General features: G+C 49.8%; 7 protein-coding genes across 9 annotated transcripts in view; 4 read left to right on the top strand and 3 right to left on the bottom strand.

Annotated features, from left to right (window-relative positions):
• LOC123765887 (uncharacterized) overlaps nucleotides 1-454 on the bottom strand; it is a 31,329-nt gene extending 30,875 nt beyond the window's left edge. Inside the window, exon 1 of the mRNA XM_045754744.2 lies at nucleotides 310-454. Coding sequence (XP_045610700.1) covers nucleotides 310-347 — 38 coding nt within the window. The 5' untranslated portion in view covers nucleotides 348-454. The remainder of the gene's footprint in view (nucleotides 1-309) is intronic.
• A 1,319-nt stretch (nucleotides 455-1,773) lies between these two features.
• On the top strand, nucleotides 1,774-3,856 carry LOC138371892 (chondroitin proteoglycan 1-like). Its single transcript, XM_069336939.1, has 3 exons — nucleotides 1,774-1,777; nucleotides 2,280-3,095; nucleotides 3,633-3,856. The coding sequence occupies exons 1-3, from the start codon at nucleotides 1,774-1,776 to the stop codon at nucleotides 3,854-3,856; spliced, it is 1,044 nt and encodes a 347-aa protein (XP_069193040.1).
• A 3,526-nt stretch (nucleotides 3,857-7,382) lies between these two features.
• On the top strand, nucleotides 7,383-9,638 carry LOC138371891 (uncharacterized). Its single transcript, XM_069336938.1, has one exon. It carries the CDS (start codon nucleotides 7,383-7,385, stop codon nucleotides 9,636-9,638), a length of 2,256 nt encoding a protein of 751 aa, XP_069193039.1.
• A 624-nt stretch (nucleotides 9,639-10,262) lies between these two features.
• LOC138371890 (collagen alpha-2(VIII) chain-like) lies at nucleotides 10,263-11,456 on the top strand. Its single transcript, XM_069336937.1, has one exon. The coding sequence runs from the start codon at nucleotides 10,263-10,265 to the stop codon at nucleotides 11,454-11,456; it is 1,194 nt and encodes a 397-aa protein (XP_069193038.1).
• Nucleotides 11,457-11,491: 35 nt separating this feature from the next.
• On the bottom strand, nucleotides 11,492-15,305 carry jhamt (juvenile hormone acid methyltransferase). The gene is made up of 5 exons (XM_045754877.2): nucleotides 15,170-15,305; nucleotides 13,840-14,027; nucleotides 13,005-13,178; nucleotides 12,060-12,207; nucleotides 11,492-11,661 (listed from the first exon to the last, which is right to left on the bottom strand). The coding sequence occupies exons 1-5, from the start codon at nucleotides 15,303-15,305 to the stop codon at nucleotides 11,492-11,494; spliced, it is 816 nt and encodes a 271-aa protein (XP_045610833.2).
• A 5,291-nt stretch (nucleotides 15,306-20,596) lies between these two features.
• Nucleotides 20,597-20,917, bottom strand: LOC123765969 (uncharacterized). Its single transcript, XM_045754832.2, has one exon. It carries the CDS (start codon nucleotides 20,915-20,917, stop codon nucleotides 20,597-20,599), a length of 321 nt encoding a protein of 106 aa, XP_045610788.2.
• Nucleotides 20,918-20,939: 22 nt separating this feature from the next.
• LOC123753094 (uncharacterized) overlaps nucleotides 20,940-21,450 on the top strand; it is a 99,232-nt gene continuing 98,721 nt past the window's right edge. For all 3 annotated transcript variants that reach the window (XR_011230705.1, XM_069337343.1, XM_069337342.1), the window contains exon 1: nucleotides 20,940-21,102. The gene's annotated coding sequence lies outside the window, so the exon portion shown is untranslated. The remainder of the gene's footprint in view (nucleotides 21,103-21,450) is intronic.

Here is a 21,450-nt window from a genome sequence, read left to right as displayed (position 1 = left end):
CCACCACCCAGGTATCACTGGGAGTTGAAGGGACGACGACGTTTCGGTCCGTCCTGGACCATTCTCAAGTCGATTGTGACAATCGACTTGAGAATGGTCCAGGACGGACCGAAACGTCGTCGTCCCTTCAACTTCTAGTGTGTGGTCTGGTCAACATACTTCAGCCACGTTATTGTGACTCATCGCCTGCATATCACTGGGACTTAACTGCCACCGCCCAGGTATCACTGGGACTTAGCTGACACCACCCAGGTATCACTGGAACGTAGCTGGCATCACCCAGGTATCAATGAGGTACTTATATCATACCTAGTACCATAGCCTGCTGCCAGGATAACAGCCCGCATGATGTCCCGCTAATGAATCTCCAGCAGCAGACGGGAGACTGAGGTGGTTGGGAGGTGCCGGGCCACGTGTCGCTCTCCAGGTGTTTGTTTACCATCATCAGCTGACGCGCTTGACACCCGTTGCCAGATGTATGCGTCGGTGTTGGGCGCCTCTGCATGGACGCCTTATTAAATCAAATCAAATCAAATATTTATTCAGGTAAAGTACATAAATACAAGGCGAGATACAAAACATTGATGGATTTATAGATAGAGCTAGTACATCCATTGCCTAAAGCCACTATTACGCAAAGCGTTTCGGGCAGTATGACTAGCACCCTCTGAAGGGTTATTAACATCAGTCTAACCTCTTAATCTAGGTTGTAGACTACTGTGCTACAGAGGTACTCAGTAGAGTCTGTGACATCTCGGTATATATGTCACTAGAAGAGCAGTCTCCGTGGTGTAGTGGTAAGACACTCGCCTGGCGTTCCGCGAGCGCTATGTCATGGGTTCGTATCCTGGCCGGGGAGGATTTACTGGGCGCAATTCCTTAACTGTAGCCTCTGTTTAACGCAACAGTAAAATGTGTACTTGGATGAAAAAACGATTCTTCGCGGCAGGGGATCATATTCCAGGGACCTGCCCGAAACGCTACGCGTACTAGTGGCTGTACAAGAATGTAACAACTCTTGTATAACATCAGTCTGATGTTGGTGGCACTGGTGGCACATCAGTCTGATGTTGGTTGGTGGTGGCACTGTATCTAAAAAAAAAAAAAAAAAAAAAAAAAAAAAAAAAAGAGTACCCGGTGGTGCCCAGGTCTCTTGCCCCTTCACCTGTGCTTACTCCCCTCCCCCCACCTCTTCCCCCCCCCACAACCCCTTTCCCTTCCCACCTCCTACCCCCTCCCACCTTTTTCCCCTTTTAACCCCTCTTCTTCCCCCATTCCCCCCCCCCCTCTCCCTTCATCACCACCCCCCCCCCTCTACCCTCATCTTACATGTTCCCCTCTCACTATCTTCTTCATGGTACCCCATCTTCACTACTCACTATCTCCATCACTGTAATCATCTTCCCTACTCACTATCTTCATCACGATAACAAGTTTTACCATCTTGATCACTGTAATCATTTCATTATCTTCACCATAATCCATTTCATTATCTTCACCATAATCCATTTCATTATCTGCACCACCATAACCATCTTCCGTATTCAGTATCTTCATCACCATAACCAATCTTCCCTTCTCACTATCTTCATCACTGTAACTATCTTCACTACTCACTATCATCATCAATGTAACCCGATAAAATGCCGTTTATAATTTTTAAGAACTCAAAGCGCGGGTAAACGGCAGGAGTAACATAAAATTCTACGAAAAACACATCCGCTATTTTATTTTAGTCTTCGTTATAATGACCTGAGGAGTTGGGGGGTGGGGATGGGTTAGAGGTTAATATGTTTCTTCAGTGTGGCATTGGATATGACTCTGACCAGCCTATGTCAGTTCCGTAGCCCAGACCATTTACCCTGCAAAGTTGGGTGATCGTAGCCCCAAGCTCCTGGCCTCCGAAACAGACGATCTCTTTTATGTATACTGTATATGGTATTAATTTTAAGCGTCTGAAGAAGGGGAAATTAATAAAGTATTTAACAATATATGTAATTATTTATTTAATAATTAAATTAATAATAATAATAATTTATTTATTATTAAATTATTAATTAAATTGAAACTAGATATAGTCATACTGATTTATATATATTTATATGCGGTATACTGTACATGCACTTTATTATATTATATTATATTATACTATATTATATTAAATTATATTATATATATATTTTTATTATATACAATTTATCTTATATATTTATATATTATCAAGTTAAAGTATTTTATGCCGCTTTTGTTTTAGTGATAAAGTTAGAGTAACACTGTAGAGGAAAGTACAGATGTGTCGAGATGGATCGCCAGTAACACTGTAGAGGAAAGTACAGATGTGTCGAGATGGATCGCCAGTAACACTGTAGAGGAAAGTACAGATGTGTCGAGATGGATCACCAGTAACACTGTAGAGGAAAGTACAGATGTGTCGAGATGGATCACCAGTAACACTGTAGAGGAAAGTACAGATGTGTCGAGATGGATCACCAGTAACACTGTAGAGGAAAGTACAGATGTGTCGAGATGGATCGCCAGTAACACTGTAGAGGAAAGTACAGATGTGTCGAGATGGATCACCAGTAACACTGTAGAGGAAAGTACAGATGTGTCGAGATGGATCACCAGTAACACTGTAGAGGAAAGTACAGATGTGTCGAGATGGATCACCAGTAACACTGTAGAGGAAAGTACAGATGTGTCGAGATGGATCACCAGTAACACTGTAGAGGAAAGTACAGATGTGTCGAGATGGATCACCAGTAACACTGTAGAGGAAAGTACAGATGTGTCGAGATGGATCACCAGTAACACTGTAGAGGAAAGTACAGATGTGTCGAGATGGATCACCAGTAACACTGTAGAGGAAAGTACAGATGTGTCGAGATGGATCACCAGTAACACTGTAGAGGAAAGTACAGATGTGTCGAGATGGATCACCAGTAACACTGTAGAGGAAAGTACAGATGTGTCGAGATGGATCACCAGTAACACTGTAGAGGAAAGTACAGATGTGTCGAGATGGATCGCCAGTAACACTGTAGAGGAAAGTACAGATGTGTCGAGATGGACCACCAGTAACACTGTAGAGGAAAGTACAGATGTGTCAAGATGGATCGCCAGAAAGTTAACTCTTATATTATCAAGTTTGGACAACCAGAAAAGTTTTTATCTTACTAATAAAACTAAACCTAACCATCTTAGGCCTAATGCATGATATATGAGGCCTAATATAGTACATATGTGTGCTATACTAGGCCTAGGAATATTTAAGATTGTTTTCTAGCTTCATTTATTTTAAAACAATTCGTTACTAGTCAGTATACTACTATCTTAAAGCTAAGTATGTTCGCTTTCGTGACTATTGACGACCGTCATCATAGGTTCTATTTTCACACCATTTATTTTGGCCTGTCCCCTAGGGATGCGTTTCGCAGGTCACTCCTTACATTCTCAAAAACTAAATTACTATGCTGTTGTTGTTGTTTTAGATGCAGCTACTCGGAACAAAAAGTTCCAAGTAGCACGGGCTATGGTGAGCCCGTAGAGTGGACTTACGAGGCACAGAAGCGGTCTCTCTGCATCTGCTCGATTTTTTACCATGCTTTTGCAAAGGTTTATATTCTCTTTAGGTGAGGTGGTACAGAACAAGTGGGGTCCAGGGTTCGAGACCCCTTCAGTCCAGGTGAATGGAGAGCATATAATCTCCTCACACACCCAGACCATCACCAGACACATCCTAACAAGCAACACTGAAATAATGGACAGGTATAAGGACAACAGAAGACTGGACACCAGCGAGGCCCGACACATAACAAAAGTCAAGAGCAACAATCAACAACCAGTTAACACATAATTACATTCTACCCACTCCAAGACCCCGAGCCAACACAGAGACAGGATCCACACGACCATAAGCTGCTTATGTTGATGCATGTAATATCCTATTAATATTCCTTATGTTATGCCGTTCATCAACTTGTTCTGTACCACCTCATCCAAAGAGAATATAAGCCTTTGCAAAAGCATGGTAAAGACCGATCTCATTAACAAGCTGTTCGACCAAAACTGCGGAAAGAATGACTCTTAACCCAATTGAATGGAAAGCCAATCCACTACACGAAAATATGTTTGCTTACAGAAAAGGTGTTGGAACCACAGAATGTCTTACCTCCCTCCTGGATCAAATCAATGACAAACCTGGAAGCCTTATTTTTCTAGACCTTGAAAAAGCCTTCGAGTTAGCCAGTGCTCCAGCTACACTATGGTGCCTTGTGGATAAGGAAATCAAAGGACACGCTCTTGCTTTTGCCAAAGGAAGTCTGCTTAACAGAGAAGCTAAAGACAAATTCCAAGGAAAATCATCGACCTCAAAGAGGCTGGTAAATGGAACTCCGCAGGGAGGAATACTAAGCCCCTTCCTCTTCAACTGTCTCATGGAACAATTCATGAAGCTCAAGTTACCAAAAGCCAAACTTCTTAACTATGCAGACGACTTTGTGGTCATCATCAATGGCAAAGGCGCCAGGAACAATACTAAAAAATGCCTAGATATTATCAGCAAGGAAGCGGAACGCATAGCAGTGAAAATAAACAGCAATAAAACCAAAGCAAAGGCCGTTAAAAGGAGAACTCAAGAGATCAGACTGGCAATACAAGGACAAGAAATTTAGTGGGTTACCTCTTTTCAATACCTTGGAGTCATAATAGACAACCAGTTGAAATTCACTCAAGAAATTGAATATCTTCGGCAACGTTGTAAAGCCAGAAACTCAGCTTTGCGCTCCTTGACAAGTTTTAGAGATGGTCCTATATGGACGCGTCGAGAGAATCTAAGAATGGAAACCAACTTAGAAAACAGGATCAAACAAAGAATAGCCACTATAGCAACACAACTTGTTGGAACCACCGCCAGACTGTCAATCAAAGACGGCATACACAGATCGCTTCACAGAAACTTTCAATATAGAACAAGATAATCTGGACGGATAATCTGGTCAAGATTCTAGAGAAAGTGGACTTGAAATGGACCATTAAAAACAAAGGAGAAGATAGACCATATCAACACCTTCGGCAGCCTCCTCCATGGGAAGAATCCAAGTCTAAAGATAATCATTGAAGGATTACCAGTTCAAAAATCAGCATGTGACTCACAGAGGCTCAAAGCAGTCATAGAACGACAAATGGAAACCATCTCAAGACCTACAACGACTCACATCTTCACAGATGGATCAGATGATCAAGAAAGAGGTTCTGCTGGGGCAGCAGTTTACACTAACAACCATGAAGCTTACTGGAGCATGAATAGTGAGTGCTCAACAATGCAGACATAATTATATGCCCTGAAGGAGGCCATAAACTATACAATTGATAATAATTTACATGATGTCATCATTCATACCGACTCTAAATCTTCGCTCCAGGCATTGTTATCCAGTCAACACAGAGATAATATACAACTCATCACAGAAATTCAACATATAGGAAAAAAAGCCCATAATCTAGGGCTGTCAATCACCCTAAATTGGATACCAAGTCACATTGGCATAGATGGTAATGAAAAGGCAGACTCACTAGCAAAACTGTCACTGCTCTACCTGTTGTACAGGTTCAAATACCTCCGAGTTTCTCACAGATTAAGGAGCAAATCAAGAAGAAAATACAACTATCAAAAGTCGCCACAGAGCCAAAGTAGCGGAAGGAAGCTCCACTGCGATATGGTACGAACAAGCCACTGGTTACTACTCTACAAGCCTGGCAAAAAGATATCCAGAGACATTGCAGTAGCCATACACAGACTTAGACTTGGTTACAAGTGCTGCTGGGAGGTAATGAACCCAATAGTTAAAGAGTGTCACATCTGTGGAACAGAAGCAGAGGCGCCACTATTGCACTACTTACTGGAATGTGAAGCTACTGAAGCCCTGCGCATCAAACTCAACATTAATCCAACGACAGCAGCTGCATTAAATGCACATTCCACAGCCACTACAATGATTAGAAAAGCTACTGAGGAATGGGACTCACTAGTGAATATTCTGCGCCTACATCCACCACCAAGATAATGTTATTAAAACAAGACTAAAACCAATGTGCTAAAACAGTAGTGAAAAGAAACAGAAGAAAAGGAGGAAACTCCACCTCCATTTAAAACTTTGACCCAAATATCACAGTAACAAGTTAACGCGAATAACAGAACTCAATTACGGGCTCACCATAGACCGTGCTACATGGACATTCCGTTCCGAGTAGCTAAATCTACAACAACAACAACAAAAGCATGGTAAATTAGTCTTTGAGAATGTAAGGAGTGACCTTGCGAAACTCATCCCTAGGCGATAGACCAATATAAAAAGTATGTAAATGAACTTTGGAGAGTTAGACGTCAACAGTAGAGGGGCGAGGAACTTCCCGGGCCCGTCGTCAACAGTGGAGGGACGGGGAACTTCCTGGGCCCGTCGTCAACAGTGGAGGGTCGGGGAACTTCCCGGGCCCGTCGTCAACAGTAGAGGGTCGAGGAACTTCCCGGACCCGTCGTCAACAGTAGAGGGTCGAGGAACTTCCCGGACCCGTCGTCAACAGTGGAGGGTCGGGGAACTTCCTGGGCCCGTCGTCAACAGTGGAGGGACGGGGAACTTCCTGGACCCGTCGTCAACAGTGGAGGGTCGGGGAACTTCCTGGGCCCGTCGTCAACAGTGGAGGGACGGGGAACTTCCCGGGCCCGTCGTCAACAGTGGAGGGTCGGGGAATTTCCTGGGCCCGTCGTCAACAGTGGAGGGTCGGGGAACTTCTCGGACCCGTCGTCAACAGTGGAGGGTCGGGGAACTTCCTGGGCCCGTCGTCAACAGTGGAGGGTCGGGGAACTTCCCGGACCCGTCGTCAACAGTAGAGGGACGGGGAACTTCCCGGACCCGTCGTCAACAGTGGAGGGGCGGGGAACTTCCCGGGCCCGTCGTCAACAGTGGAGGGTCGGGGAACTTCCCGGGCCCGTCGTCAACAGTAGAGGGTCGGGGAACTTCCCGGACCCGTCGTCAACAGTGGAGGGGCGGGGAACTTCCCGGGCCCGTCGTCAACAGTGGAGGGTCGGGGAACTTCCCGGGCCCGTCGTCAACAGGGAACTCGGGTTAGAGACATAAATTATGGAATGAGCAGCGATAGTCAGTAAACATCAATGATGGATATACATTAAATGGTGGGTATACATCAATGGAGGATATACATCAATGGTGAGTAAACATTTATGATAGCCAAACATCACTGACGAGCAAACATCAATGGTGAGCAAATATCAATGGTGGGTATACATCATGAGTGGTGGGTATACAGGAATGGAAGGTATACATCAGAGAATAACACAGCGGCAATGGTGGGTATACATATATATGTCCGGGAAACATCAATGGAGAGGTAGAGAGACCACTTTGGCCAGAAGAGACCACTTGGGCCAGAAGAGACCACATTGGCCAGAGGAGACCACATTGGCCAGAGGAGACCACTCTGGCCAGAGGAGACCACTCTGGCCAGAGGAGACCACTTTGGCCAGAGGAGACCACATTGGCCAGAGGAGACCACATTGGCCAGAGGAGACCACTCTGGCCAGAGGACACCACTCTGGCCAGAGGAGACCACATTGGCCAGAGGAGACCACTCTGGCCAGAGGAGACCACATTGGCCAGAGGAGACCACTCTGGCCAGAGGAGACCACATTGGCCAGAGGAGACCACTCTGGCCAGAGGAGACCACATTGGCCAGAGGAGACCACATTGGCCAGAGGAGACCACATTGGCCAGAGGAGACCACTCTGGCCAGAGGAGACCACATTGGCCAGAGGAGACCACATTGGCCAGAGGAGACCACTCTGGCCAGAGGAGACCACATTGGCCAGAGGAGACCACTCTGGCCAGAGGAGACCACTCTGGCCAGAGGAGACCACATTGCCCAGAGGAGACCACTCTGGCCAGAGGAGACCACATTGGCCAGAGGAGACCACATTGGCCAGAGGAGACCACTCTGGCCAGAGGAGACCACTCTGGCCAGAGGAGACCACTCTGGCCAGAGGAGACCACATTGGCCAGAGGAGACCACTCTGGCCAGAGGAGACCACATTGGCCAGAGGAGACCACTCTGGCCAGAGGACACCACTCTGGCCAGAGGAGACCACTCTGGCCAGAGGAGACCACATTGGCCAGAGGAGACCACTCCGGCCAGAGGAGACCACATTGGCCAGAGGAGACCACTCTGGCCAGAGGAGACCACATTGGCCAGAGGAGACCACATTGACCAGAGGAGACCACTCTGGCCAAAGGAGACCACATTGGCCAGAGGAGACCACATTGGCCAGAGGAGACCACTCTGGCCAGAGGAGACCACATTGGTCAGAGGAGACCACATTGGCCAGAGGAGACCACTCTGGCCAGAGGAGACCACTCTGGCCAGAGGAGACCACATTGGCCAGAGGAGACCACTCTGGCCAGAGGAGACCACTCTGGCCAGAGGAGACCACATTGGCCAGAGGAGACCACTCTGGCCAGAGGAGACCACATTGGCCAGAGGAGACCACTCCTGCCAGAGGAGACCACATTGGCCAGAGGAGACCACATTGGCCAGAGGAGACCACTCTGGCCAGAGGAGACCACATTGGCCAGAGGAGACCACATTGGCCAGAGGAGACCACTCTGGCCAGAGGAGACCACTCTGGCCAGAGGAGACCACATTGGCCAGAGGAGACCACATTGGCCAGAGGAGACCACTCTGGCCAGAGGAGACCACATTGGCCAGAGGAGACCACATTGGCCAGAGGAGACCACTCTGGCCAGAGGAGACCACATTGGCCAGAGGAGACCACATTGGCCAGAGGAGACCACTCTGGCCAGAGGAGACCACTCTGGCCAGAGGAGACCACATTGGCCAGAGGAGACCACTCTGGCCAGAGGAGACCACTCTGGTCAGAGGAGACCACATTGGCCAGAGGAGACCACTCTGGCCAGAGGAGACCACATTGGCGAGAGGCGACCACATTGGTCAGAGGAGACCACTCTGGTCAGAGGAGACCACTCTGGCCAGAGGAGATCACTCTGGCCAGTGGAGACCACATTGGCCAGAGGAGACCACATTGGCCAGAGGAGACCACACTGGTCAGAGGAGACCACACTGGTCAGAGGAGACCACTCTGGCCAGAGGAGACCACTCTGGTCAGAGGAGACCACATTGGCCAGAGGACACCACTCTGGCCAGAGGAGACCACATTGGCGAGAGGAGACCACATTGGTCAGAGGACACCACTCTGGTCAGAGGAGACCACTCTGGCCAGAGGAGACCACTCTGGTCAGAGGAGACCACACTGGTCAGAGGAGACCACACTGGTCAGAGGAGACCACACTGGTCAGAGGAGACCACACTGGTCAGAGGAGACCACACTGGTCAGAGGAGACCACTCTGGTCAGAGGAGACCACTCTGGTCAGAGGAGACCACACTGGTCAGAGGAGACCACACTGGTCAGAGGAGACCACACTGGTCGGAGGAGACCACACTGGTCAGAGGAGACTACCGTAGACTTCAGGGATGTGGTCACTCCGGGCGGAGGGTTCTCCCCAGGGATGTGGTCACTCCGGGCGGAGGGTTCTCCCCAGGGATGTGATCACTCCGGGCGGAGGGTTCTCCCCAGGGATGTGGTCACTCCGGGCGGAGGGTTCTCCCCAGGGATGTGGTCACTCCGGGCAGAGGGTTCTCCCCAGGGATGTGGTCACTCCGGGCGGAGGGTTCTCCCCAGGGATGTGGTCACTCCGGACGGAGGGTTCTCCCCAGGGATGTGATCACTCCGGGCGGAGGGTTCTCCCCAGGGGTGTGGTCACTCCGGGCGGAGGGTTCTCCCCAGGGATGTGATCACTCCGGGTGGAGGGTTCTCCCCAGGGGTGTGGTCACTCCGGGTGGAGGGTTCTCCCCAGGGATGTGGTCACTCCGGGCGGAGGGTTCTCCCCAGGGATGTGATCACTCCGGGCGGAGGGTTCTGCCCAGGGATGTGGTCACTCCGGGCGGAGGGTTCTCCCCAGGGATGTGATCACTCCGGGCGGAGGGTTCTCCCCAGGGATGTGATCACTCCGGGCGGAGGGTTCTCCCCAGGGGTGTGGTCACTCCGGGCGGAGGGTTCTCCCCAGGGATGTGATCACTCCGGGCGGAGGGTTCTCCCCAGGGATGTGATCACTCCGGGCGGAGGGTTCTCCCCAGGGATGTGATCACTCCGGGCGGAGGGTTCTCCCCAGGGATGTGGTCACTCCGGGCGGAGGGTTCTCCCCAGGGATGTGATCACTCCGGGCGGAGGGTTCTCCCCAGGGGTGTGGTCACTCCGGGCGGAGGGTTCTCCCCAGGGATGTGGTCACTCCGGGCGGAGGGTTCTCCCCAGGGATGTGGTCACTCCGGGCGGAGGGTTCTCCCCAGGGATGTGGTCACTCCGGGCGGAGGGTTCTCCCCAGGGATGTGGTCACTCCGGGCGGAGGGTTCTCCCCAGGGATGTGGTCACTCCGGGCGGAGGGTTCTCCCCAGGGATGTGGTCACTCCGGGCGGAGGGTTCTCCCCAGGGATGTGGTCACTCCGGACGGAGGGTTCTCCCCAGGGATGTGGTCACTCCGGGCAGAGGGTTCTCCCCAGGGATGTGATCACTCCGGGCGGAGGGTTCTCCCCAGGGATGTGGTCACTCCGGACGGAGGGTTCTCCCCAGGGATGTGGTCACTCCGGGCGGAGGGTTCTCCCCAGGGATGTGATCACTCCGGGCGGAGCGTTCTCCCCAGGGGTGTGGTCACTCCGGGCGGAGGGTTCTCCCCAGGGATGTGGTCACTCCGGGCGGAGGGTTCTCCCCAGGGGTGTGGTCACTCCGGGCGGAGGGTTCTCCCCAGGGATGTGGTCACTCCGGGCAGAGGGTTCTCCCCAGGGATGTGGTCACTCCGGGCGGAGGGTTCTCCCCAGGGATGTGGTAACTCCGGGCGGAGGGTTCTCCCCAGGGATGTGGTCACTCCGGGCGGAGGGTTCTCCCCAGGGATGTGGTCACTCCGGGCGGAGGGTTCTCCCCAGGGATGTGGTCACTCCAGGCGGAGGGTTCTCCCAGGGATGTGGTCACTCCGGGCGGAGGGTTCTCCCAGGGATGTGGTCACTCCGGGCGGAGGGTTCTCCCCAGGGATGTGGTCACTCCGGGCGGAGGGTTCTCCCCAGGGATGTGGTCACTCCGGGCGGAGGGTTCTCCCCAGGGATGTGGTCACTCCGGGCGGAGGGTTCTCCCCAGGGATGTGGTAACTCCGGGCGGAGGGTTCTCCCCAGGGATGTGGTCACTCCGGGCAGAGGGTTCTCCCCAGGGATGTGGTCACTCCGGGCGGAGGGTTCTCCCCAGGGATGTGGTCACTCCGGGCGGAGGGTTCTCCCCAGGGATGTGGTCACTCCGGGCGGAGGGTTCTCCCCAGGGATGTGATCACTCCGGGCGGAGGGTTCTCCCCAGGGATGTGGTCACTCCGGGCGGAGGAGATGGGCGATCATAAGGTTGTAGCGAGCCACAGTGCTGCCATCCTGGCGCTTGGTCTTCAGCTTGGCCAGCTCCTGCAGGCACTCCATCAGGAAGGCCTCCTGATCCTCCGTCGGGATCCTCTTCAAGAAAGGGTTCACTGCCTTAATGGCATCTGGTGAGGAAGAAAAGGGTCCGGTCTTCAAGCGCGTTCTATTTATCGGAGTTCATGTGTTGCTACCGTAAAAATAGCTACATCAGATGTTGCAAACATAACAAGATTGCTACAAGAGGTGTTGCAACTACATCAACATTGGTACAAGAAGTGTTGCATCCATTTCGAAGTATTTCGAAGTCAAGTAAAGTCTACAGAATATTAGGTAACAATTAATCTACGGGTCTTGGCTCACTCTCCCAGTCTACCAGTGTTATGTCTACCAGTCTACCAGTGTTATATCTACCAGTCTACCAGTGTTACGAGTGCTGTGCAGTGTTCACCAGCTGTGAAGTGAACACAAGCACCAGCTGGTGTTCCTACTCACCACCCCCTCCACCGTCCCCCAGCCCACTTACTCCTCAAGTAGTTGATATTGTCGAAGACGAACTCCAGCTCCGGGGCTTCGCAGGAGACGATCTGGAAGCCGATGTCCTCGGCCAGGTCCATCATGTCCTGGGCTGGGTCCGTCTTGTGCTGGTACACCGACACGAAGTTGTTCACGTCCTGTAGGTGTACACAAGTCCTATAGCTGTGGTAGACACACACACACACACAATGCAGCTGTGGTAGACATCCACACACACCATGCAGCTGTGGTAGACATCCACACACACCATGCAGCTGTGGTAGACACCCACACACACCATGCAGCTGTGGTAGACACACCCACACACACCATGCAGCTGTGGTAGACACCCACACACACACCATGCAGCTGTGGTAGACACCCACACACACCATATAGCTGTGGTAGACACACACCACAGCTGCGGCAGACACACCACACAGCTGCGGCAGACACACCACACAGCTGCGGCAGACACAACACATAGCTGCGTCAGACACACCACACAGCTGCGTCAGACACACCACACAGCTGCGACAGACACACCACACAGCTGCGACAGGCTCACCACACAGCTGCGACAGACACACCACATAGCTGCGACAGACTCACCACACAGCTGCGGCAGACACAACACATAGCTGCGGCAGACACACCACACAGCTGCGGCAGACACACCACACAGCTGCGACAGACTCACCACACAGCTGCGACAGACACACCACATAGCTGCGACAGACTCACCACACAGCTGCGGCAGACACAACACATAGCTGCGTCAGACACACCACATAGCTGCGTCAGACACACCACACAGCTGCGGCAGACACACCACACAGTTGCGGCAGACTCACCACACAGCTGCGACAGACACACCACACAGCTGCGGCAGACACACCACACAGCTGCAGCAGACACACCACACAGCTGCGGCAGACACACCACAGCTGCCCACCTGCATGTACTGGTGCCAGCGGGACTTGTGGCTCATGTTCTGGTACATGGTGAAGAGCGGGTTGTGGGCCAGGAAGACGAGGAGGGCCTCCCCGCCCGGCTGCAGCAGCTGGTACATGTTGTTCAGACACGCATGCTGCCCCTGCACCCAGTGCAGGCAGTAGAACGAGAACACCTGTTATGAGATAACATGTTATACCGTCTCGTAACGACAATGCGCCCCCCCCATCCCATAATATAACAAGGGGGTAGATAACTGCATGGTTCGTTGTAAACGATGTCACCGTTTGCTGGTTGGTGCGTTTCATGCGCCATGAATGTAAACAAAGGGACCGGGACACTTGCCCCGAGTGGGTTTCTAATCTATCTTTCTATCACTTAATACTGTGCGAGCTGCGAAACATCACAAGGGTATCAATATTAATCTTGGGTCGTAAACCATATTATACTGGAGAATATTTACCTGAATTTACCAGAGGGGCCACTATTTCTAGTGGCCTCGATGGGGACAAAAATGTCGATGGCTTGCCAAAAGTCCCCCTTCCCCCTGGCATCTCTATAAACTCCTCAAAGCCACTATATTTGGTAAACCATCAAAGCCATTGAACTTGGTAAACCCATGAAATCTGATCTTGTTAAGGTAAGACTTTCACTGATCTTCGTAAACCCACAGAGCTGCTGGTCTTTCCGAACCCATTGACCATAATAAACCCGTAAAACTCACTGGCCTTAGTAAAGCTACTCACAAACTCGGTGATATTAATAAACTCCAAAAGTCACTGAACAAAGTAAACTCCAAAAGAGACTGACCATAGTAAACTCAGGAAGCCACTGACCTTAGTAAAGCCATCGGGGAAGACCTGCCGAGGTTGGACAGCTCTCTCGATATCCAGGTGGTGGAAGGCAAGGCCGTCGTGCCTGAAGGTCTTAGAGGCGAAGGAGACCATCTCCTGGGAGACGTCCACCCCTACCACCTGCGCCACTGGCGGCAGCAGTGGCAGCAGCAGGTTCCTGGTCACGTCGCCTGTAGAGGGGTGAGCCTCGCCAGGTCAGGGCAGCCCACAGCAAAATGAGAGAATTTTATTCCTAGTGAAAATTAACAATAAGGTTCGTAGATGAACTAGCTTTAAGAGTCAAGCTTTAGGTGAGTTGTAGGATAATAACTCTTAGGTAGGAGCTGTATTAGGATCATCAATGACAGAGACAGACTATATTGACCCATGTGAGGCAACGCCATCACCTTCGACAAGGTCTCTATCGCCTAACTCCAAACAATACAGTGACCTGCAATCAAATATGTTTCCCCAACAACCTGGGTAAATACTGGTTCGGAAATTGATTAATAAAACTGATTGTAAATCTGATTTATAGAAGGAATCAGATTACCGGCCGTAGGATCACATGACTGTCGCAAGCGTAGATAGGATGAATTGAGTTTGGATGGATATAGATAGGAGCTGCTGCGTATGGGTCAATATCCCTTCCATTGTCCCCTTTATTCTTATGTAACCCTTTTGCAAACCTGTTTTTGTCTAAATTTCTTAATTAAAGCGAACTTGTCAAAGATTAACAGTCCGTCATGAACTTGTTGACTCAACCAGCCACACAGGCAACTTAATTCTCTGTAAATGTATTCCTCAAGCCTTCCATGGTGTTACATTGGTGTTAGTTAATGGTGTTATACCCATTATCATTTGAACCACTAACACTGTCACCCACCTGAGCCACTAACACTGACACCCACCTGAGCCACTAACACTGTCACCCACCTGAGCCACACTGTCACCCACCTGAGCCACACTGTCACCCACCTGAGCCACTAACACTGTCACCCACCTGAGCCACACTGTGACCCACCTGAGCCACTAACACTGTGACCCACCTGAGCCACTAACACTGTGACCCACCTGAGCCACTAACACTGTCACCCACCTGAGCCACTAACACTGTCACCCACCTGAGCCACACTGTCACCCACCTGAGCCACACTGTCACCCACCTGAGCCACTAACACTGTCACCCACCTGAGCCACACTGTGACCCACCTGAGCCACTAACACTGTGACCCACCTGAGCCACTAACACTGTGACCCACCTGAGCCACTAACACTGTCACCCACCTGAGCCACTAACACTGTCACCCACCTGAGCCACACTGTCACCCACCTGAGCCACAGCCCACGTCGAGGACGGTCTCACCATCCTGGCGCCAGGCCATCTGAGGCAGGTACTCCGACAGCACCAGGAGGGCGTCCCGCCGCTGGAGACCGTTGGCTGCCACATACAGCTGTGCATCCTCCATCCTGCAGGTCACAACAGGTCACTAGATCATCACCACGGTCACGAGGTCAACCCCCATGACACTAAAGGGCCCACATGTCACCAGATATTCTAGTTCCTTCTCTTTTTTGCCTCGTTTAGGCCGGTAATGGACTGCCAAGGGGAATAGAGGCCCCTGGCTAATCAGGTTCGAATCCTTCATAAGCCAAGAGAAAACGAGAATCTCGAAAAGATGTTAATTAGTTATAATGAGAATCCGACATATTAAACAAATATTCTCTGTAATATTGAAAAAAGTCACTCGTTTAGACTTATATTAAGTAATTAAACTGATAAAATAATCCAAGGAAAATAACATATAGTTACCTTGACCGGCTGTTGATAGTGAGAGCGCGGGAAAACGGGTCCGTCTCTCCTTCAAACGTATTATACTCGGAAATCAAATCAGCTTTCCGCGTTGCTCGTTTGATTTTCCTCCTCACCGTATTTTGAATGATCAAAACAAAACAAATCAGGGCAAAACAAGGACCCGAAAATAGGATTCCTCTTCTATTAATCCAATTTCGAGAAGTTAAAGAATTAGGTACCCAACAGGGCTCCCTTTACCTGCAGCTGTCAAATACCCAAAGTGGCAAAGACAATTACAGTATTCCAGAACTTGGTAGTTGGATTGTTAGCAGACCAAGCAAACGAACGAGTCAATTGCTTGAGGTCTGGCCTCGCCCAAGGTGAGGACGAGGAGAAGGAGAGAGCCCGGTTATGGCCCTGCAGCGCTCCTCACAGTCTTATATACATAGCCTAGGGCAGTACACGCCCTAAGGTGTATTGTCTTGATGTGTATTTTTTGTTATCTTCTATACGATGGACGTTTGAGTGTAGTCCGATGAACAATGCTCGCGGTATAAATAGTACTATTATGTGAGGGTATGTTGGTGATGGCTTAGTTCATGAGGTATGTGGCCTCATACTCATCCTGTGAGTGTTGGAGGGAGGGTTACATACTCATCCTGTGAGTGTTGGAGGGAGGGTTACATACTCATCCTGTGAGTGTTGGAGGGAGGGTTACATACTCATCCTGTGAGTGTTGGAGGGAGGGTTACATACTCATCCTGTGAGTGTTGGAGGGAGGGTTACATACTCATCCTGTGAGTGTTGGAGGGAGGGTTACATACTCATCCTGTGAGTGTTGGAGGGAGGGTTACATACTCATCCTGTGAGTGTTGGTTTCACACTCATCCTGTGCGTGACAGTGGGGAAGGTTACACTCATCCAGTGAGTGACAGCGGGGAAGGTTACACTCATCCAGTGAGTGACAGTGGGGAAGGTTACACTCATCCAGTGAGTGACAGTGGGGAAGGTTACACTCATCCAGTGAGTGACAGCGGGGAAGGTTACACTCATCCAGTGAGTGACAGTGGGGAAGGTTACACTCATCCAGTGAGTGACAGTGGGGAAGGTTACACTCATCCAGTGAGTGACAGCGGGGAAGGTTACACTCATCCAGTGAGTGACAGCGGGGAAGGTTACACTCATCCAGTGAGTGACAGTGGGGAAGGTTAAACACTCATCCTGTGAGTGACAGCGGGGAAGGTTACACTCATCCAGTGAGTGACAGTGGGGAAGGTTACACTCATCCAGTGAGTGACAGTGGGGAAGGTTACACTCATCCTGTGAGTGACAGTGGGGAAGGTTACACTCATCCTGTGAGTGACAGTGGGGAAGTTTACACACTCATCCTGTGAGTGACAGTGGGGAAGGTTAAACACTCATCCTGTGAGTGACAGCGGGGAAGGTTACACTCATCCAGTGAGTGACAGTGGGGAAGGTTACACTCATCCAGTGAGTGACAGTGGGGAACGTTACACTCATCCAGTGAGTGACAGCGGGGAAGGTTACACTCATCCAGTGAGTGACAGTGGGGAAGGTTACACTCATCCTGTGAGTGACAGCGGGGAAGGTTACACTCATCCTGTGAGTGACAGCGGGGAAGGTTACACTCATCCTGTGAGTGACAGCGAGGAAGGTTACACTCATCCTGTGAGTGACAGTGGGGAAGGTTAAACACTCATCCTGTGAGTGACAGTGGGGAAGGTTACACTCATCCAGTGAGTGACAGCGGGGAAGGTTACACTCATCCAGTGAGTGACAGCGGGGAAGGTTAAACACTCATCCTGTGAGTGACAGCGGGGAAGGTTACACTCATCCAGTGAGTGACAGTGGGCAAGGTTACACTCATCCTGTGAGTGACAGCGGGGAAGGTTACACTCATCCAGTGAGTGACAGTGGGCAAGGTTACACTCATCCTGTGAGTGACAGCGGGGAAGGTTAAACACTCATCCTGTGAGTGACAGCGGGGAAGGTTACACTCATCCAGTGAGTGACAGTGGGCAAGGTTACACTCATCCTGTGAGTGACAGCGGGGAAGGTTACACACTCATCCTGTGAGTGACAGCGGGGAAGGTTACACTCATCCTGTGAGTGACAGCGGGGAGGGTTACAGAGGCACATACTGATCTTAGGAACTGAACCCCAAAACTTGTTTACCTAAACTGAACTAGTTACAGGGACGATATCGCTAACGACCCAATTACAGTGTTAGTGTACCCGTTGTCTCCAGGCCGTCCAGTGGGTACAGCGGTACAGCGGTACACGGAAAGAATCCTCTCTATGTTCCCGGCTCTGAACCGAGGGACCCGGGTTCCGTTCCCGCGTGGGTACAGAAATGATTTTGGACACCTGGTTGATACCTGGTTGATGGGGTTCTGGGAGTTCTTCTACTCCCCAAGCCCGGCCCGAGGCCAGGCTTGACTTGTGAGAGTTTGGTCCACCAGGCTGTTGCTTGGAGCGGCCCGCAGGCCCACATACCCACGACAACCCGGTTGCTCCGGCACTCCTTGGAGGAATAAATCTAGTTTCCTCTTGAAAATGTCCACGGTTGTTCCGGCAATATTTCTTATGCTTGCTGTTGCTGTTCTTATGCTACACGTTTTCTTTCACCTGTTGCATCTGTTTACCTAGCAGTAAATAGGTTCCTGGGAGCTAGGAAACTGGTGAGGTCAGTATAGAGGTCAAATTACTGACTACCAGGTACCTGTTTACTGCTAGGTGAATAGGGTGAGTGAAAGAGCGCCCCCAAGGTGGGTGACAGGGGCTTCAGGGGGGGGGAGTGGTCAGTGAAGAGGGGGTGGGGGGTTGGGGAGGGGGGCGGGGGATTGGGGAGGGGGCTATTGTTCCGTAGGGTTAAACTGGTAACGACAATTGTACAGAGAACAGGGCTGTTATTCTTTTAGCTCAGCTGTGGTGGGTACGCGCCTGGATAAACTCACCTACAGATACTCACTTATATACTCATCCATACGTACCCATCTAGACGCACTCACGTGGAGGTACTCTCCCAGATGTACTCGTATGTCTGAATATGAGTTACTTGTTGCAGTGACTCATCTTCCCCTTGAGGGTGTCAGGAATGGGGTTATGAGTCATCCCCTTCCCTTAAGAGTACCAGAACGGAGTTATGAGTCTCCTCTTATAAGGAGACTCATAACTCCCCCCCCCCCTCTCTGACTCTTGGGCATAGTTATTTCATCAAATCACCTCACGGTCACTGATAGTAGAGTGGTTAAGGTACCATGTACACCCACATACACTGAATAATGTTGTGAATAATGAATTAAAAAAAGTCCACTTATGGATGTCAACTAGCTAACTAACACTAAACATAGAAAAGATCTTATTTGGAATCTACATCTTATTTGGAATCAAATCATCGAATGCAATTCAGCTACAGATAGACAACATTAACATCAGTAATAAAAATGATGGCAAGTTTCTTGGCCTATTCCTAGACAAGAGACTCAACTTCAGCACCCACATACAACACATAACTAAGAAAGTCTCTAAAATAGTTGGTATACTCTCTAAAATAAGATATTATGTTCCTAACTCTGCTCTCCTCTCACTATATTATGCACTAATCTACCCCTATCTTAATTATGGTATCTGTGCATGGGGGTCTACCACTGCAAACCACCTTAAGCCCATCATCACACAGCAAAAATCTGCTTTCAGACAACACTCAGCTTCCTTGTTTAACTCCCTAAACTTGCTAAATAACAACTCCCTCCACACATTCTCTTGTGCCAACTACATTTACAAAACCCTGTTCTTAAATGCAAACCATGCTCTGAAACTCTCCCTGGACAGATGTAATAGGACCCATTATCACCACACCAGAAATAAATCTCTCTTTGATATCCCCAGAGTCAAACTTAATCTGTGTAAACACTCTATGCAAATTAAGGGACCCAGTCTATGGAACTCACTCCCTAGTGAATTGAAAAGCTGTCCAACTTTTGCCTCATTTAAAAACAAAAACAAAAAGTACCTAATTTCATCTTCGTAGTTTCCTACACTGAGCTTTAAATTTGCTCTGTATCTAGTGTTACCCAATCTCCCAATCTTTATGTACTTAATCCAAACAACTTTATCACTGTGTTCATTGCTGTCTTCTTTTATGTGCTAGCCATATGCTGTATTGTGCCTGCTAAGTTCTGTTAAACTACCATTCAAGCTGTCATTACAATCAATCTGAGCTACCTATGTGCTTTAATATACCTACAATTTTCTCTCATCTTTTAATTTTTTTCTTGCTTTGTAACTGTTATAATTTTAATAAATTTTGCAAGTATTTACCTACTTAATATTTTCTTAGATTAAGGACCTGCCGGAAACGCTGCGCGTACTAGTGGCTTTACAAGAATGTAAATACTGTACTATCCAATGTATTCTCACAAACCCAATGTACCTTCTTGTATATATATATATAAATAAATAAATAAAATAAATAAATAAATAAATAACTCCTGGCTGTCTGGATTCGAATCCTTCTGGGGTGTGGAGTTTTCAGTTATAAGTTTTTCTCTACAATGTTGTCCCCGTTGGTAGTGCGACACTCGGCGCCTGGGGTAAGAGTGCCACCAGTTTCTTGAAGTTGGAGCATATTATATTTCAAATGTAAAAGAAGAGGATATGTCCTTCGGTAACCTAGCATCATGGGAGGCAGCTCCCTTTCATTTGAAAGGGAGTATATATACAACCAAACGTTTCAGATATAAACAGTCTATGACACTTTTCTGACACATTAGCATACAATAAAGGATCTGTAGTCGGGGATTTTCCAAAACATGTTTAGTCTTCCTAATACAAATAGTCAAAGTCCCCCCCCCCCAAAAAAATAATATATGCAAATGTAGCATGTTTATTGCTATTATAAAATCAATAAATGAACTTAGGAAAAAACAATGACTACAGATTTTAGAGACATACTTTCTTCATATAAGGTGGGCGGGGCGTGGCGGTGGGCGGGGTGTAGCGGTGGAGGCGGGGGGCGTGGCGGTGGGGGCGGGGGGCGTGGCGGTGGGGGCGTGGCGTGGCGGTGGAGGCGGGGGGCGTGGCGGTGGGGGCGGGGCGTGTGGCGGTGGGGGCGAGGTGTAGCGGTGGGCGTGTAGCGGTGGGGGCGGGGCGTGTGGCGGTGGGGGCGGGGCGGGGCGTGGCGGTGGGGGCGGGGCGTGGCCTGCCCGGGCGGGGCGTGGCGACGGTGGGGACGGGGCGTGGCCTGCCCACGGCGGGCGGCATCAGTGTCAGGAGAGCAGGCGTGTCGAGCGGACTATATATAGTGTGTCTCATACACACTCATTCTCACCTTGGATATTCATCTCTCACTCAAATCGCCTCACCTCTCATCTAAGACGAGACTCACTCCTCACCGCTTGAGTGAAAACTTCTCCAGCATACTCACCTCTAACTCACAAGCTCTCAGGGTGAGTAACTGCCTACTCATCTGGCTGGTATTTCAATCCGGTGATGAGTTACAACCCATTTTCCTTTTTCCTTTAGTTCTATGGCCAGAAATATACCTCATGTTAACATCATGAACCTCCTAAATACTCCCTTTTATCAGATTTGTTTTTGTGGCATTTTTACCCAAAAATCCACAAAAGCGGGACAATTCGTCCGTTAAAACCGTTGTCTTCCGCGACATTCAAACAGATCGATTCAAAAGTGAATCCAAAATGTTCTTGAGTAAGAGTCCATGACCCGGCCAGGTCCGGAAGTTATACAAGAACACAACATGTGAAGAACACCGTCAGAACACCTGCAACCGGTTC

The sequence above is a fragment of the Procambarus clarkii genome, chromosome 37 (genome assembly GCF_040958095.1).
Source record: "Procambarus clarkii isolate CNS0578487 chromosome 37, FALCON_Pclarkii_2.0, whole genome shotgun sequence".
NCBI classification, from domain to species: domain Eukaryota; kingdom Metazoa; phylum Arthropoda; class Malacostraca; order Decapoda; family Cambaridae; genus Procambarus; species Procambarus clarkii.
This window is presented reverse-complemented; position numbering and strand designations above follow the sequence as displayed.

Excerpts from the sequence above, each read along its gene's own strand:
- jhamt (XM_045754877.2), bottom strand. The coding sequence starts at position 15,305 with ATGGAGGATGCACAGCTGTATGTGGCAGCCAACGGTCTCCAGCGGCGG. Across the intron at positions 14,028-15,169 it reads CGACGTGGGCTGTGGCTCAG|GCGACGTGACCAGGAACCTG; the intron begins GTGGGTGACAGT and ends ACCCCTCTACAG. Across the intron at positions 12,208-13,004 it reads GCTGGCACCAGTACATGCAG|GACGTGAACAACTTCGTGTC; the intron begins GTGGGCAGCTGT and ends GTACACCTACAG.
- LOC138371892 (XM_069336939.1), top strand. Across the intron at positions 3,096-3,632 it reads CAGTAACACTGTAGAGGAAA|GTGAGGTGGTACAGAACAAG; the intron begins GTACAGATGTGT and ends TATTCTCTTTAG.
- LOC123765969 (XM_045754832.2), bottom strand. The coding sequence starts at position 20,917 with ATGCCGCCCGCCGTGGGCAGGCCACGCCCCGTCCCCACCGTCGCCACG.
- LOC138371891 (XM_069336938.1), top strand. The coding sequence starts at position 7,383 with ATGTCCGGGAAACATCAATGGAGAGGTAGAGAGACCACTTTGGCCAGA.
- LOC138371890 (XM_069336937.1), top strand. The coding sequence starts at position 10,263 with ATGTGGTCACTCCGGGCGGAGGGTTCTCCCCAGGGATGTGATCACTCC.